At 39.4% G+C, this 19,022-nt stretch overlaps 1 protein-coding gene across 2 annotated transcripts in view; it reads right to left on the bottom strand.

Annotated features, from left to right (window-relative positions):
* LOC131938576 (homeobox protein Hox-B1) overlaps positions 1-19,022 on the bottom strand; it is a 65,167-nt gene that overhangs the window by 26,975 nt on the left and 19,170 nt on the right. The window contains exon 2 of one of the 2 annotated variants that reach the window (XM_059296670.1): positions 5,107-5,139. The exons of the other annotated variant lie outside the window; for it this stretch is intronic. Within the exon in view, the coding sequence (XP_059152653.1) occupies positions 5,107-5,139 (33 nt within the window). The remainder of the gene's footprint in view (positions 1-5,106; positions 5,140-19,022) is intronic. 2 annotated transcript variants of the gene reach the window in all.

Genomic DNA, 19,022 nt, shown 5'->3' with positions numbered 1-19,022 from the left:
CGACTATAATGGCTTTTTCCGACAGGAATAAAGTTTTTTTGTTACCCTCCATGGTCGGTCTACCACCTCACATAATATTAAGGGGATCGTTCGTCAATTACTTTATATATATCTCATATAAGGAGAAATTCACTCGCGGTCATCTTTTAGCCCTCGTCGAGGGCTTTGAGTCAAACCGACAGTTTTCTCAAAAGGCCAAGCCATTTACACAGGTGCATGCAAAAAATTAGCTAGACATACAAAAGCTAAGTGCCCAAAAACTTTGTTGAAATCACCCTCTGTTTTTCCCATAAAATACAAAGATTATATAGGGAAATACGACTGGTCAGTTTTGACCCATTCTCCGTAGACTTTTCGGCGAACCGTCACCGGCCCTCGTGTTCTATCGCCCCAAGGCATTATCGTGCCAAATTTGACGCGCCAGCGGCGCCGGGAAGTGCACTATTGGGCACTTGACCACTTTGCTTTATATATATATATATATATATATATATATATATATATATATTATATATATATATATATATATATATATATATATATATATATATATATATATATATATATATATATAGATATTCGAGAAAGTTTAGGGGAGATCACTTCCGGTTTATTTTATGTGTAGTTAAAAGTTTATAATTTGTAAAGGTTCATCTAAAAATGTGTTTTATTTAACCCTCTCTATGATATAATCCTAACAAAATCTTGACAGTTTGTGTCGTGACAGTTAAATGTGGTTGGGGATGCTAGTTACTGCACAGAGGTCTGTAACGGCATCAGTAACTGCCTCTAGTGACGTCAGTAACGGCATCTAGTGACGTCAGTAACTGCCTCTAGTGACGCCAGTAACGGCATCTAGTGACGTCATTCTAACTGCCTCTAGTGACGTCAGTAACGGCATCTAGTGACGTCATTCTAACTGCCTCTAGTTGTTACAAATTGGCCGGCACACCAGGGAAGGGTACTGCGTCCATTCACGCCGTGGGGCGCTGGCTAAATTTAGCAGACGACACCCACTAGTTCAGATTGAAGCGAGGGAGAGAATGGCTCAGCTAACTTTTGCACTTTGAAATTTCCAGCACCGCTAAGCGAAAGATCTGTCTAGTCAGCGTCTGACTAGGGTAAATTAATTACTTTAATTAGTCCTAAGTCATACACCCAGCTGGGTACAAGTGGGGAAATGAAGAAACCATTCAATGGGCTAGATTAGGATAAGGGTTAGGGAAAGGTGAGGTTAGGGAAAGGTGGGGTTAGGGAAAGGTGGGGTTAGGGAAAGGTGGGGTTAGGGAAAGGTGGGGTTAGGGAAAGGTGAGGTTAGGGAAAGGTGGGGTTAGGGAAAGGTGGGGTTAGGGAAAGGTGGGGTTAGGGAAAGGTGGGGTTAGGGAAAGGTGGGGTTAGGGAAAGGTGGGGTTAGGGAAAGGTGGGGTTAGGGAAAGGTGGGGTTAGGGAAAGGTGGGGTTAGGGAAAGGTGGGGTTAGGGAAAGGTGGGGTTAGGGAAAGGTGGGGTTAGGGAAAGGTGGGGTTAGGGAAAGGTGGGGTTAGGGAAAGGTGGGGTTAGGGAAAGGTGGGGTTAGGGAATGGTGGGGTAAGGGAAAGTAGGGAAAGGTGGGGTTAGGGAATGGTGGGGTAAGGGAAAGTAGGGAAAGGTGGGGTTAGGGAAAGGTGGGGTTAGGGAAAGGTGGGGTTAGGGAAAGGTGGGGTTAAGGAATAAATCACACACATCACTATATCTTTTCACCCTAAACCTCAGGTGAGACAAAGAACGTTTGATCCACACAGAGAGTTCCCTCAGTGTCCAACCTCACAACTAATATAATGCTGTTATCCTTATCCCACAACTAAAGATAATGCTGTTATCCTTATCCCACAACTAAAGATAATGCTGTTATCCTTATCCCACAACTAATATAATGCTGTTATCCTTTCCCACAACTAATATAATGCTGTTATCCTTATCCTACAACTAATATAATGCTGTTATCCTTATCCCACAACTAATATAATGCTGTTATCCTTATCCCACAACTAAATATAATGCTGTTATCCTTATCCCACAACTAATATACAGCTGTTATCTTTATCCCACAACTAAATATAATGCTGTTATCCTTATCCCACAACTAAAGATAATGCTGTTATCCTTATCCCACAACTAATATAATGCTGTTATCCTTATCCCACAACTAATATAATGCTGTCATCCTTATCCCACAACTAAATATAATGCTGTTATCCTTATCCCACAACTAATATAATGCTGTCATCCTTATCCCACAACTAATATAATGCTGTTATCCTTATCCCACAACTAAAGATAATGCTGTTATCCTTATCCCACAACTAAATATAATGCTGTTATACTTATCTCACAACTAAATATAATGCTGTTATCCTTATCCCACAAGTAATATAATGCTGTCATCCTTATCCCACAACTAATATAATGCTGTTATCCTTATCCCACAACTAAAGATAATGCTGTTATCCTTATCCCACTACTAATATAATGCTGTTATCCTTATCCCACAACTAAAATAATGCTGTTATCCTTATCCCACAACTAATATAATGCTGTTATCCTTATCCCACAACTAATATAATGCTGTTATCCTTATCCCACAACTAAATATAATGCTGTTATCCTTATCCCACAACTAAAGATAATGCTGTTATCCTTATCCCACAACTAATATAATGCTGTTATCCTTTCCCACAACTAATACAATGCTGTTATCCTTATCCCACAACTAATATAATGCTGTTATCCCTTTCCCACAACTAATATAATGCTGTTATCCTTATCCCACAACTAAATATAATGCTGTTATCCTTATCCCACAACTAATATACAGCTGTTATCCTTATCCCACAACTAAATATAATGCTGTTATCCTTATCCCACAACTAAATATAATGCTGTTATCCTAAGCCATCTAACGGTATGCCCCTAATACTATCTAGTTGTATGCCTCTTAGTCTAACCCCATCTAAGTGTATGCCCCTGTGAACGACTTATTTGTTTGAAATGAAACAAAAACACAAGTTGAGTCTCCCGTTTCTAGCCACGCATTCATTACAGATCGTCTGCCCCTGTTGTCATTCAAACATTTTTCTGGCCAACGAGCGGGACTGACGTCTAGTGCGGGACTGACGGCCCATCAAGCGGCGCAGATCGCTTCACGGTACAGCTAAAAGAAAGCGCCATCAAAATACCGCGTCTTGTTGTCATGCAGTCGTGTAGCGTGCGTACACCTAACCCTAGCCCGAACACCTAACCCTAGCCCTAACCCGAACACATCACTAGACCGCGAGTCCAACAGAAAAATTTCAAGTATTTCTGCTCTCAGTAATTTCTCCATCACGAGAGGTTTTTTTTTTTTACCTCGCCTCGCCATGGTTTCAATTCAATTAGAAAAATGATTGTTTCGTTTATTAAGAGCCTGCATGTGTGACTTAGCACATGAACGGTTGCTGTCTCAACTAATTAGTTTAGGTGTAAGATAGTTAGGGTTTAGTAAGGTTACATGCAAACCAATTAGCCTGTTTTAATAATAATATGTGGGACCATGATGTGGACCATGATGTGGGACCATGATGTGGGACCATGATGTGGGACCATGATGTGGGACCATGATGTGGGACCATGATGTGGGACCATGATGTGGGACCATGATGTGGGACCATGATGTCGGACCATGATGTGGGACCATGATGTGGGACCATGATGTCGGACCATGATGTCGGACCATGATGTGGGACCATGATGTGGACCACGATGTGGGACCATGATGTGGGACCATGATGTGGGACCATGATGTGGGACCACGATGTGGGACCATGATGTGGGACTATGATGTGGGACCACGATGTGGGACCATGATGTGGGACTATGATGTGGGACCATGATGTGGGACCATGATGTGGACCACGATGTGGGACCATGATGTGGGACCGTGATGTGGGACCATGATGTCGGACCATGATGTGGGACCATGATGTGGGACCATGATGTGGGACCATGATGTGGGACCATGATGTGGGACCATGATGTGGGACCATGATGTGGACCACCATGTGGGACCATGATGTCGGACCATGATGTGGGACCATGATGTGGACCACGATGTGGGACCATGATGTGGGACCATGATGTCGGACCATGATGTGGGACCATGATGTGGGACCATGATGTGGGACCATGATGTGGGACCATGATGTGGGACCATGATGTGAACCATGATGTGGACCACGATGTGGGACCGTGATGTGGGACCATGATGTGGGACCATGATGTGGGGCAGATGTGGGACCATGATGTGGGGCAGATGTGGGACCATGATGTGGGGCAGATGTGGGACCATGATGTGAACCATGATGTGGGACTATGATGTGGGACCATGATGTGGGACCGTGATGTGGGGCAGATGTGGGACCATGATGTGGGACCATGATGTGGGACCATGATGTGGACCACGATGTGGGACCATGATGTGGGACTATGATGTGGGACCATGATGTGGGACCATGATGTGGGACCATGATGTGGGATCATGATGTGGACCAGATGTGGGACCATGATGTGGGACCATGATGTGGACCATGATGTGGGACCATGATGTGGGATCATGATGTGGACCAGATGTGGGACCATGATGTGGGGCAGATGTGGGACCATGATGTGGGGCAGATGTGGGACCATGATGTGGGACCATGATGTGGGACCATGATGTGGGACCATGATGTGGGACCATGATGTGGGACCATGATGTGGGACCGTGATGTGGACCATGATGTGGGACCATGATGTGGGACCATGATGTGGGACCGTGATGTGGACCATGATGTGGGACCATGATGTGGGACCATAATGTGGGACCATAATGTGGGACCATGACGTGGGACCATAATGTGGACCAAATGTGGGGCAGAATTTAATGTTTTAATCATCAGTGTTTACTCTCTTGTAGTAGCTATGTAAACAGCTACTAACAAAGGTGCCATGATTTAGCAAGTGATTTGTCAAGTCATTTGTCAAGTTATTAGTCAAGTCGTTTAGCAAGTCATTTGGAAGCAAGAAGAAGATTTAACGAGTTTGTATGCACCCACCTTTGGCGATCATGTCACGTTGACTTGAGTTGACTGAAAGAAAAAAAATTAATTATCCACACCATCCTTCATGTGATTATCTCCTTTGTTTTGTCCCCTCTCTTCAAATTTCTTAAATCTGAATACAATACCTTTATGTAGAGTAACATTTTCTTCATTCAATAAACGGTTACTTTTTTTACAGTAACTTTGTTTACATTGATTTTACTATCAGTTTTTTCCTTCATAGTCACTTTCTTTACAGTAATTATCTTAACAGTAACTTCAAAAATAAATTCAGTCGGATTCTTTAGGTTTGTGTTATTTATTATATATTATCCTAATATATAAAAGACCATGTGCGCACTTCTCTCTCTCTGTCCGCGAAATATTTTTCGCCGGATATCACATCAGAATCTTAAGCGATACAATGAGAACTTGATACGGATTTTTGTTGAAAATAATATAATAGATGTTTTAAATGTAAAACCACAATTTTAGTTAAAGAAGCAAAATAAAAAATAAAGGCATATTCGAATGTAGAAAAAACAGTTTTAATTATGCAACGGGAAAAGTGTTTATAGTTGTGAAAAAGAACGCATAAAACAATGCCGTCACTCGCCAAATGTTTACACAAAACTAATAGACTTTCAATATGAATTATTCTTGATAACTAACGATGAGCGAAATGACATGATATTAACTAGCCTCAACATGCGCAGCTGAGATTTTGTTAACGGCAAACTCATGTCATTCTCAACATTTAATTTAATGGGGTCGGGACCCACAGTTTGGGAACCCATGACTTAGAGAATCCGCGTACGAAACGTGAGTTACGCGAATAGGCCCATTATTTCAAATTAAATTATATCCCAAAATTTGGCAATTTCATAGGTTAACGAACAAAGCTTTATATAAAATAATTACGACCTGAAAATAGTTTAGTATAGAAACTCATTATTGGCATAAATCCTATATCTAGATAGAGCTAGATCTAGATCTAGAATCCAGAGGCGTCGCGAGGGGGTGCGGACCGCACCGGGTGACACTATTTAGGGGGCGACACCATGACGAAAAATTACAAAATATATAGAAGAAAAATGCTTTATATATATATATATATATATATATATATATATATATATATATATATATATATATATATATATATATATATATATATATAATTATATATATATATATATATATATATATATATATATATATATATATATATATATATATATATATATATATATATATATATATATATATATATATATATATATATATATATATATATATAAAACCGGTTTTTTTCGGGTAGGGGGGTGACACCAAACCTCGCGACACCACTGTTATAATCTACGGCTGGCATTAAGTCTAGTTTTTCCGTAGCTCTAGATCTAGATAGATAAATCTCGAATTTGATGATCATCTATATACTACTTAAACTCAAGTTTGTTTATATGTTTGAATATTTATTTGTCTGATTGACTATTGTAAATGGTTCTACTCTATGTGGAGAGCTGTAAAATAGTATGTAGGTAGAGAACAATTTTTGTTTTCAGACAGACTGTTAATCACAAATTTATTTAAAGACGTTAATTAATTTATTGATTTATTCATAGGTAGATTAACCACATTAATTTTAAAGTTTTAGAACAATGGCTTAACTTTGACTGAATAGTGACGTTTGATAACTCATTTTTTTGTTTGTTTGTTTTTCTGATTTGTTATTGGGGAGAATCTGCATTATGTGTAGAGCTGTAAAATAGGATTTTGGGTGGTAAATATTGTTCCTTCTTAAACACACTGTTAATTACAAACTAATTTAAAGCCGTTAATTAATTTATTGATATATTCATTGGTAGATTAACCACATTAATTATAAAAGTTTAAAACAATGACTTTAGTAATAGTAAAAAGATTTATTTCCTTTTTACAACAATGTTTTCAATTATCTTTTCTTATGGCCTATATGTGAATGATAAGGTTGACTATCAGGACCTCGCGGGGCACAGGGCAGGTGAAGTAGCGTTCACCTGTTTCTATGTTCTCAGCATATGAAGTGATAGTGTGGTCAGAGCCATGCTCGGCCGGAATCGTTTTGTTTTTAAAAATACAAACATGTCTGAGACTTGGCGGGGCACTGGGCAGGTGAAGTAGAGTTTAGTAGAGTTTATAAAAAAAACGTCTTTTTGAATGCGGGGTCTGGTTATTTTGGAATGAAAAGTGCTGGCAGACGTGATGTCATTTATGGATGACCCCCCGAAACCCACAGTTATCTAACTAGATAACCGGTAGTCTAGTTGAAGCTAAAAAGCAAAGATTTATTTCAAATATTTTAGGACTAAAATAGTTTAATAAAGAAATTCAATTATTTATTTTGTTTTTTTTGTTTGTAACCAATTAATTTAGGTTTGGCCTATCTATGATCTCTAGATCTAGCCGGAATAGGCCAGATAAATTTATTGTATAGATCTAGTCAAATCTGAAGAACTGCCCAGAGTATCTTAATGAAAATTGATAATATTGTTGGAACATAATAAAAATAGCAAACGGACGTATCGTTAAAGTTATAGCCGACAGAAAATTTAGCTTTATAATGCGTTAAACTTTTGAATCGGCAACATGACCTTCCATGGAAGTCGCCATCTTTATTGTAAAAAGTAAATGAATTACTATAAAGAAAGTAATTGTTGTGAATTTTTATAATTAAAGTGGTGTTTTTATCAATGAATATATCAATAAATTAACTAACATCTTTAAATGAATTTGTGATGATCAGTTTGGTAAAAACGAACTCTCTACATAAATACGTATTTTACAGTTCTACACAAAACTCATGTTACCAAACTGGCAAACAGACAAAATAGAAAACAATAAATAAATATACAAACTTGTAAACAACTTTTTGTAAGATATATAGATAAAGAAACTATAATTCGTTTTTTTTTCAAAATTAATTAAACATCTAATTAAGTCACATTTTATTTCACGGTGCGTTGTCATCGAGTCTTGACCTATATGGAAAAGTTTTTAGAAGTAATGTTTTTACTTTCTCGTATATACGTAGTATAGAGAAAGTATTGTAATCAGTGTTCCCTCTAAGCTGCGCGGCTGCGCGGCCGCGCAGTACTTTCAAATGTGCCGCGCAGACATTTTCTGACCCCGCGCACAGATTATCAGAACGTCGGGCAAGCCTGATTTACTAGAAAAATTGTGGCCAGTGGTTTGAATTAAGCGACATTTTTAGTGCCTGTTTTGTTAAACGAACAGTCTTTGTGTTTTGGGGTATAAACAGAAACTACGGTTATCACTGACGGGGGGGGGGGGAAGTGACCTCGGTTGTCATAGCACAGGTCTAGTTTATGACTTAACTCTCACCTGAGCAGGGTGTGACACTCCCATTGCTTGATTTAATGGTTTACCCAAAAACTGACCGGAGCTGACATCTAATACCTGCATTGTATTGTGAATTGAAGCTGACCCTGCAAGTTTTTTTAATCGCCCCTTGCCCCCGACCCCCCCCCCCCTCATCTTGAAACTTTGACGATTAAGTCAAGTCAGATGCAAGTTTTACGTTACTTAAGGTGGATGTTTTTGCTGTGTTTGGTTTAAAGATTTATATATTGTATATCCGATTCTTGGGATTATTACGTGCATGTGGATCGAAATGTTTTAGTACGCACACACTGCTTAGGTAAATCAGGAATAAATGTCCACTACTGTGTGTTATTTAAAAATGTTGAGGAAAAAATGTGTGTAACAAGCAGTACAACAATGTGGCACCAAAAAATAGCGATAGATTCGTTTAAACTGGAATGGCTCAAAGTTAAAGTAACAACCGATACGCCAGATCAAAGAATGTTTCGGTTGAATTAGAAAGCATCTACGAATATTTCGATGAGATTGGACTGAAGTGTAAGTTCTGTGCTGCTACTACTTGTAACAAAACCAACATAAACAACGAATTGGTCACAGGAAAGCTCTGGGAATCATGGGCGCTTGACTACTGAAAACGTCATCTATTGTCTCCTGTTTACGTAGGAAATGTTGCGATTTCGTACAACCGCTCACATGGAACTGACCTTAAACGTCTGCTGGTTGAAACTTACACTGAGCGAGGAAAACTAATTGAGCAAAACGAGCGCCAGCGGTCAAACGAGGATCAAGTTCAAATCCTAACGGATAATGTTCTTCTTACTATAAGGATGAACGCCTCGATGCTGTCGGTACAACTGATTCATAAACACATGGGGAAGTATGTTTCTATACCAGACAGTTGGCGAAGTAAGAAATACGACTTTGAGTTTGTTCAAGTAATCAACGATGTTGTAAAGAACATGCTGACAGAACTTCGAGCAGCATCATTCCACACGCTTATAGTTGATGGCATAACAGTACATACAATGCTAATCCTTTATTTTAAATTTCGTCCAGTCAATTCTGTATTCTACAAAACCGTTTTTAGTGGAATAACTCAGCCTACTGTAAGTGATGCCTTAGCTCTGGAGACAGCCGTAACACAGCACTACACTGAACATTAAAACCAAGAAAAGTAATCGACACAAGGCAAACCACACAGTACATACAATCAGTCTGCGACCATTTAAATGTTAGGTTTCCAGGAGATGAACTGCAGTTTTGGTCATCTTTTTTATTCTACAGGTTTAAAAAAATGTGCATTTGAGTTTGGCGTCAAAGATATCAAAGAACTGTGCGTAAAGTACAAAGACGGGTTACGTACAACAAATGATCAGTTAATTACCACCCAATACAACGACTTCAAATTTCGATAAAATGAAAAACTCAGATCTGTGTCTATAAATTATATGTCTGAATATGCAAGATTTGTCAAAACAAAGAACAATTTAGCTCACTGGCAAAGTTAAGTGACATTATTGTACCTTCCAAGCATGCAGTGCTGATTACGAACACGGTTTTAGCCTTATTAACATAATAAAAGTGCAAGCACGAAATATACTTGAAGCCACACATTTGGAGAATCTAATGCAAATTAAATTATATCTAAATGCTGGAAAGGATGTGGATTTAAACAAAGCATATAAGGTGTGGAAGCAATGCAAGGTTAGACGCGAGAAATTGCAATAAATGCCCCTGAAAGGTTAGCTAATATTTGTTTTTAAATCAGCTTTATTAAATGTTGCATATGTTAAACTATTGTGTTTGTATTACCGTTATGGTATTAGCATTATTACCATATGACTGTCTTACTTTAACATAGTAAGTCGACCATATAACTTGTTGTCTAAGTATAACTCTGAAAGTATTTATTAGTTGTTTTTTTTATTTTGATGGTATTCGTATCTCTAGTTAATTGCATACGTTTCATTAGTTACACACATTATACTATTAATTTATCAAAATGCATGCCTTCATTATTATGCTTAATTGCAAGACTAAAAATACATATTAACTTGCCCAAGTTATTTTTAGCACCGCGCATACTACATATTTTTTGCACACACACTCTTGGTCCTTAGAGGGAACATTGATTGTAATCGTGCAAAAAAAAAATCGAGATTTTTACAAATCTCGACGTTTTACACCTCACTGATACGGAAAAACATAATTTTGCAATCTTGTCCGTATGTCTGTGTGTGTGTGTGTCTGTGTGTGTGTCTGTCCGTGTGTAAACACGATAACTTGAGTACCGTTACAGCTAGGTTGATGAAATTTCATATATAAGTATTTTATCAAAATCGTAGATCCGTATCAACTTTTGAGCGATTTCCGATAACCGGAAGTGGTACTTTTCCTACTTTGAATTTTTTAAAAGCCTATAACTTGAGTACTATTTCAGATAGATAAATGAAATTTCACATGTAAGTAAAAGATCTAATTCTCTACCTTCTGTTAAATTTTGAGTAATTTCCGTTGACTGGAAGTAGTAATTTACGCTACTTCCGATTTCTCAAAAAACTAATGTAAATTTTAAAAGTACTAATAATATTGCGCACTATTATGCGCTTTTTTTATTTGCGTTCACTTGGTGTGCAATTAATTTGTCTACGAGATTTTATTCTATTTTTAAAACTTTAAGTATTTAAAATGGATTAAAAATCATGTCTATAGCCCGAGTTTCCATCCCCTGTTATTTTATATAAGAATATTCGAGAAAGTTTAGGGGAGATCACTCCCGGTTTATTAGAAATCGAAAATAGCATAAAGTTGGACTTTCGCTCACTAGAAATCATTTAGAATTTGAAAGAATCAAAGGAATAAAATCTAATACCTACGTTTCAAATTTCGTCCACGTAATTGAAACGACTCTAAAGTTATAGATATTTTAGAATCCAGAAATAAAGTACAACTTCCATTTATTTTAGGTCACTACAAATCTGGCCGTAATCCAAATAAAAAATCTTGTACTTATTTACTACTTGGAACAGTGCTCATATTTTAACCTTCACATACACACACACATACACCCACAAACACACACCCCAAACACACCCACAAAGACACATCCACAAACACACACACACAAACACGCATTGTTTTGTTTTTTTGTTGTTGAGTTCTAATGTTTTGCATTCTTCAGATTTAAATCTTTTAAAAATGTATACATCGTGTCAAAGCCCAACTCGTTAGCTTTGGTTTTGTGTTGACATAATACCTTAGGTCAACGTACAATGGAGCACATCTAACTCAGTATCAATACATTCTGATTATCTGCAGTTGGATTGTAGTTAAGTCAAGACAAATTGAGGCTAGTTCTAGTTAAGTCTAGCATTAGCATGGCCCGTCAATTGCGGCTTTCTATACCCGCTCATAACACCAGCCCTCGGTGGAGGCGATGACTGATGGAGGCCATTTGTCATGACAACCCTCAAGGGGAATAACTGGCAACCACGAGGCTAGGACCTCACTTCCGGAACTCCCCACTCTAGGAAATTTCAGATCGGGGTTAATGTCGGGAGGTGCAGATGGGAATGGTGAGTTCTCTCATTCACACACACACACACACCTATAGACAAGCAGATGGTTTCTTAATGGTGAGTTCTCTCATTCACACACACACACACACCTATAGACAAGCAGATGGTTTCTTAATGGTGAGTTCTCTCATTCACACACACACACACACCTATAGACAAGCAGATGGTTTCTTAATGGTGAGTTCTCTCATTCACACACACACACACACCTATAGACAAGCAGATGGTTTCTTAATGGTGAGTTCTCTCATTCACACACACACACACCTATAGACAAGCAGATGGTTTCTTAATGGTGAGTTCTCTCATTCACACACACACACCTATAGACAAGCAGATGGTTTCTTAATGGTGAGTTCTCTCATTCACACACACACACCTATAGACAAGCAGATGGTTTCTTAATGGTGAGTTCTCTCATTCACACACACACACCTATAGACAAGCAGATGGTTTCTTAATGGTGAGTTCTCTCATTCACACACACACACACACACCTATAGACAAGCAGATGGTTTCTTAATGGTGAGTTCTCTCATTCACACACACACACACACCTATAGACAAGCAGATGGTTTCTTAATGGTGAGTTCTCTCATTCACACACACACACACACCTATAGACAAGCAGATGGTTTCTTAATGGTGAGTTCTCTCATTCACACACACACACACCTATAGACAAGCAGATGGTTTCTTAATGGTGAGTTCTCTCATTCACACACACACACCTATAGACAAGCAGATGGTTTCTTAATGGTGAGTTCTCTCATTCACACACACACACACACCTATAGACAAGCAGATGGTTTCTTAATGGTGAGTTCTCTCATTCACACACACACACACACCTATAGACAAGCAGATGGTTTCTTAATGGTGAGTTCTCTCATTCACACACACACACACCTATAGACAAGCAGATGGTTTCTTAATGGTGAGTTCTCTCATTCACACACACACACCTATAGACAAGCAGATGGTTTCTTAATGGTGAGTTCTCTCATTCACACACACACACCTATAGACAAGCAGATGGTTTCTTAATGGTGAGTTCTCTCATTCACACACACACACCTATAGACAAGCAGATGGTTTCTTAATGGTGAGTTCTCTCATTCACACACACACACACACCTATAGACAAGCAGATGGTTTCTTAATGGTGAGTTCTCTCATTCACACACACACACACACCTATAGACAAGCAGATGGTTTCTTAATGGTGAGTTCTCTCATTCACACACACACACCTATAGACAAGCAGATGGTTTCTTAATGGTGAGTTCTCTCATTCACACACACACACACCTATAGACAAGCAGATGGTTTCTTAATGGTGAGTTCTCTCATTCACACACACACACCTATAGACAAGCAGATGGTTTCTTAATGGTGAGTTCTCTCATTCACACACACATGCCTATAGACAAGCAGATGGTTTCTTAATGGTGAGTTCTCTCATTCACACACACACACCTATAGACAAGCAGATGGTTTCTTAATGGTGAGTTCTCTCATTCACACACACACACCTATAGACAAGCAGATGGTTTCTTAATGGTGAGTTCTCTCATTCACACACACACACACACCTATAGACAAGCAGATGGTTTCTTAATGGTGAGTTCTCTCATTCACACACACACACCTATAGACAAGCAGATGGTTTCTTAATGGTGAGTTCTCTCATTCACACACACACACCTATAGACAAGCAGATGGTTTCTTAATGGTGAGTTCTCTCATTCACACACACACACCTATAGACAAGCAGATGGTTTCTTAATGGTGAGTTCTCTCATTCACACACACACACCTATAGACAAGCAGATGGTTTCTTAATGGTGAGTTCTCTCATTCACACACACACACCTATAGACAAGCAGATGGTTTCTTAATGGTGAGTTCTCTCATTCACACACACACACCTATAGACAAGCAGATGGTTTCTTAATGGTGAGTTCTCTCATTCACACACACACACACCTATAGACAAGCAGATGGTTTCTTAATGGTGAGTTCTCTCATTCACACACACACACCTATAGACAAGCAGATGGTTTCTTAATGGTGAGTTCTCTCATTCACACACACACACCTATAGACAAGCAGATGGTTTCTTAATGGTGAGTTCTCTCATTCACACACACACACCTATAGACAAGCAGATGGTTTCTTAATGGTGAGTTCTCTCATTCACACACACACACCTATAGACAAGCAGATGGTTTCTTAATGGTGAGTTCTCTCATTCACACACACACACCTATAGACAAGCAGATGGTTTCTTAATGGTGAGTTCTCTCATTCACACACACACACCTATAGACAAGCAGATGGTTTCTTAATGGTGAGTTCTCTCATTCACACACACACACCTATAGACAAGCACGCACATACGCTCGCCATCTTACACACACGCGCAAAAAAAGTGCGCACACACATGTTTCTACTGTCTGTCTCACACTAACCATAACCCACACTAACCATAACCCACACTAACCATAACCCACACTAACCATAACCCACACTAACCATAGCCCACACTGCCCATAGCCCACACTAACCATAACCCACACTAACCATAACCCACACTAACCATAACCCACACTAACCATAACCCACACTAACCATAACCCACACTAACCATAACCCACACTAACCATAACCCACACTAACCCTAACCCACACTAACCATAACCCACACTAACCATAACCCACACTGCCCATAGCCCACACACCCCGTGCCCCTACACACCCCGTGCACCTACACACCCCGTGCCCCACACACCCCGTGCCCCACACACCATGTCCCCCACACCATGTCCCCCACACACCCCGTGCCCCTACACACCCCGTGCCCCACACACCATGTCCCCCACACACCCCGTGCCCCACACACCATGTCCCCCACACACCCCGTGCCCCTACACACCCCGTGCCCCACACACCCCGTGCCCCTCACACCCCGTGCCCCACACACCCCGTGCCCCACACACCCCGTGCCCCACACACCCCGTGCCCCTCACACCCCGTGCCCCACACACCCCGTGCCCCTACACACCCCGTGCCCCACACACCCCGTGCCCCACACACCCCGTCCCCCTCACACCCCGTGCCCCACACACCCCGTGCCCCTACACACCCCGTGCCCCTACACACCCCGTGCCCCACACACCCCGTGCCCCTACACACCCCGTGCCCCACACACCCCGTGCCCCACACACCCCGTGCCCCACACACCATGTCCCCCACACACCCCGTGCCCCTACACACCCCGTGCCCCACACACCCCGTGCCCAACACACCCCGTGCCCCTACACACCCCGTGCCCCACACACCCCGTGCCCCTCACACCCCGTGCCCCACACACCCCGTGCCCCACACACATCATACCCTACAATTGCTCATGACTCTCGTGGCCCAGGAATGGCCCTCAACTCTCCGGGTTGGCCACATGACCCCGGGTTGGCCACATGACCTCTGGCTGTCTGCTCCAAGATGGACGAGCAGACATTCATTTATGCTCAAGCTAACGCCTGAAAATGGCTACCAATCAAAATTTGTTTTAGGAAAACTGGCAATGTGAGCCTCGATTGCGTCATCCATCTTATCTGAGTCGAGCGGTTTAGAGAAAAATTTAATTTAGTCACATGATTTAGTCACATCCAACACCGTGGGGTTCAACATCTAACCAACTGTATATATATATATATATATATATATATATATATATATATATATATATATATATATATATATATATATATATATATAACATTGCAGATTTAATATATAAATATACAAATACATATAGAAATAAACACATACATATACTCAAGCTAAATATAGCTATTTCAGTAATTATTTTGTATCATTCCTACCGCATTGATTATTATGTTAGGGCTCATTATTATAATAGATTAATATAAATATAATTTATATTATTTTCTGATTAGTCAGCACAGAATTTTATAGTTTTTTACTTTCTCGTATACAGAGTAAACATAATTTTGCAATCTTGTCCGTATGTCTCTCTCTCTCTCTCTCTCTGTGTCTGTCTGTAAACACGATAACTTGAGTACCATTATAGCTAGATTGATGAAATTTAATATATAAGCATTTTATCAAATCTGTAGATCTGTATCAACTTTTGAGAGATTAACTATAACCGCAAGTGGTACTTTTTCTAATTTCAATTTTTCAAAAGCCTATAACTGGAGTACTTTTTCAGATAGATAAATTAAATTTCACACGTAAGTAAAAGATCTAATCCTCTGCCTTCTATAAAATTTTGAGTAATTTCCGTTGACCGGATGTAGTAACTTACGCTATTCCCGATTTCTAAAAAAACGCATGTGAATTTATAAAGCACTAATAATTTTTCCGCACTATTATACACATTTTGCTTGGCGTTCGCTTGGTGCGCAATTCTTTTTTCTACGAGATTTTATTCTATTTTAAAAGTTTAAGTCATTAAAAATGGATTTAAAATCATGTCTATATTGTGATGTGCCATCTCCCGTAATGTTATATAACAATATTCGAGAAAGTTTAGGTGTGACAACTTTTAACTCGACCCCTGACAAATTTTAACTCTACCCCTGACAACTTTTAACTCTACAGCTTTATGTGACAACTTTTAACTCTACACCTTTATGTGACAACTTTTAACTCTACACCTTTATGTGACAACTTTTAACTCTACACCTTTATGTGACAACTTTTAACATTACCCCTGACAACTTTTAACTCTACAGCTTTATGTGACAACTTTTAACTCTACACCTTTATGTGACAACTTTTAACTCTACACCTTTATGTGACAACTTTTAACTCTACACCTTTATGTGACAACTTTTAACTTTACCCCTGGCAACTTTTAACTCTACACCTACAGTTGAGAGAAAAATACAACGGGCGCTAGGTTGATAGTGTTGTCTTTTTCTCAAAACCAAAATCACCTCCTCAACTTCAAATTTAACCTGAAACGAAAAATTCATCGAAAACGGATGTTTATCCAGAATCGGCATTTTAACCGGATTTAACTTTGATCTACACGTAGTTACTGCACATTCATACTAAATATAGTCGTAGCCCCCCCCCCCCCATCCCCCGAAGAACGTCTACCGCCCCCTATACCGAAATATAATTTATACAGATAATACACTGTTACCACTGCCCGCTCCCCTCACCGGAAAATTTAGTCCATACCCCCCCCCCCCCGGAAATTTCAAGTACCCCCCTCCCCCTCCTCTGGGAAGAAAAAAAGTCTGAGAGAAACTTTGGTCATACCGACTAAAGGTAGACCCTACCTCTATAATCTACACCAGGTTCTTACTTTAGGCCGCTTAGCGACTGCGGGGTGGGGGGGGGGGGGGGGAGGAGGAGAGAGACTCTGCACTCCTACCCAAAGAGATGCCTGAAAGAAACTCTACAGACCACTTATAAATAAGATTAGACGGATACATTCAGCGGTAATGTTAGTGTTTTTATTATCAAGTATCGATGATGTCATTGTCTTTGTGGCTTTAGATTTATTTACTCTAGAAACAATGACGTCATTCTTTTTCGTGTAGCTTTTAAAGAAACACTGGTCTAGACCCGTTTCATACTTTAGGCTGCTAAACTCTTCCCGGGGACAAACTTTCAATTTTCGATTTGCACCCCCACCCCCTCAAACTTTCGATTTGCACCCTCCTCTCAAATTTGTCTCTATATATTTTACTATTTATTGCCTTGGTGTCACACCCCTAAATGGTGTCACCCGGTGCGGTCCGCACCTCCCGCCCCCCCCCCTCTCTACGCCTATGTATATATATATATATATATATATATATATATATATATATATATATATATATATATATATATATATATATATATATATATATATATATAGTTGACAACATTTAAGCTCAACCGATCCACACAGATTGTGTAGCTTAACATACTTAGATCGCAGCACTACGCCCATTTTTAATACTAAAATTAAAGATTCACCGGTTCTATTAAGCTATTAAAATGCTCAAGAGATCTATTTTCCATTAAAATCTTCAGAAAATTAGATCGCTAGTGAACAGCATCCTTCTTTCTGTGTTTGCGGGAATCCTAAAATCCGAATTTTCATTGTTATCGCCCCTGTGCCGCCCTAGCGCCGCGGTAGGCTCTCACTGATGGACCAATCGCGTGAGAGAACGAGGGCCAAAATGGCTTGTCACCTTAAATGATAAATTGCCAATTTTCTGTTTTCTCGATTGTGAAGAATAGCTCGTATAATCGCTCATGATGGGAGACTCTCGCGAGAGCTAGGCCGGCGCGAGACTTTGAGCAATCGGCAAGCCGGAGCAGGAAGATTGAAAAAAAACATTTTAAAAGCAAAAAAAAAAAAAAAAAAAAAACTAAAAAAAAATTATTACTTAAAAAAACTGATTTAAATTTTTTAAAATAAAAATAAATAAGTAACTAAAAAAATAAATAGAAAAAGGCGAATTCCTTTTAAAGGCATTTTAATAACAAAACAATAGAAAATAGAGTAGAAATAATGGGATGTATCTTGTTTATTGTATTAAACTAAGGGGGGTGGGTGGGGGGAATCGTTTATTTTTTTTAATCAGCCTTTTCTTTTTTATTTATTTAAATATACTTTTATATATATATATATATATATATATATGGCCATGATTTGGGCATGACTACGGCCATTACTTAAGCTATCACCATTGCCATATAACGAATTTGCTATCGAGACCGCGGCAGGATAATTTTTCACTTCATAAAAAGAAAAAAAAGACAATTCTCATTTCATCAACGACGTGTGACTAGGATTGGTGAGACAGATTTGAGCGTCTTTAAGTTTTCTCTCAATTCAAGTCTCATTTCTCTCATCAGATCTCGCGAGCTTCCCGTTTAGCCAAGCCGCGCCTCAACGCTATCTCCACAACAACGACCCCCCCCCCCCCTACG

Source organism: Physella acuta, unplaced genomic scaffold, assembly GCF_028476545.2.
Source record: "Physella acuta isolate Inbredline_101_S28 unplaced genomic scaffold, ASM2847654v3 ptg000249l, whole genome shotgun sequence".
NCBI classification, from domain to species: domain Eukaryota; kingdom Metazoa; phylum Mollusca; class Gastropoda; family Physidae; genus Physella; species Physella acuta.
This window is presented reverse-complemented; position numbering and strand designations above follow the sequence as displayed.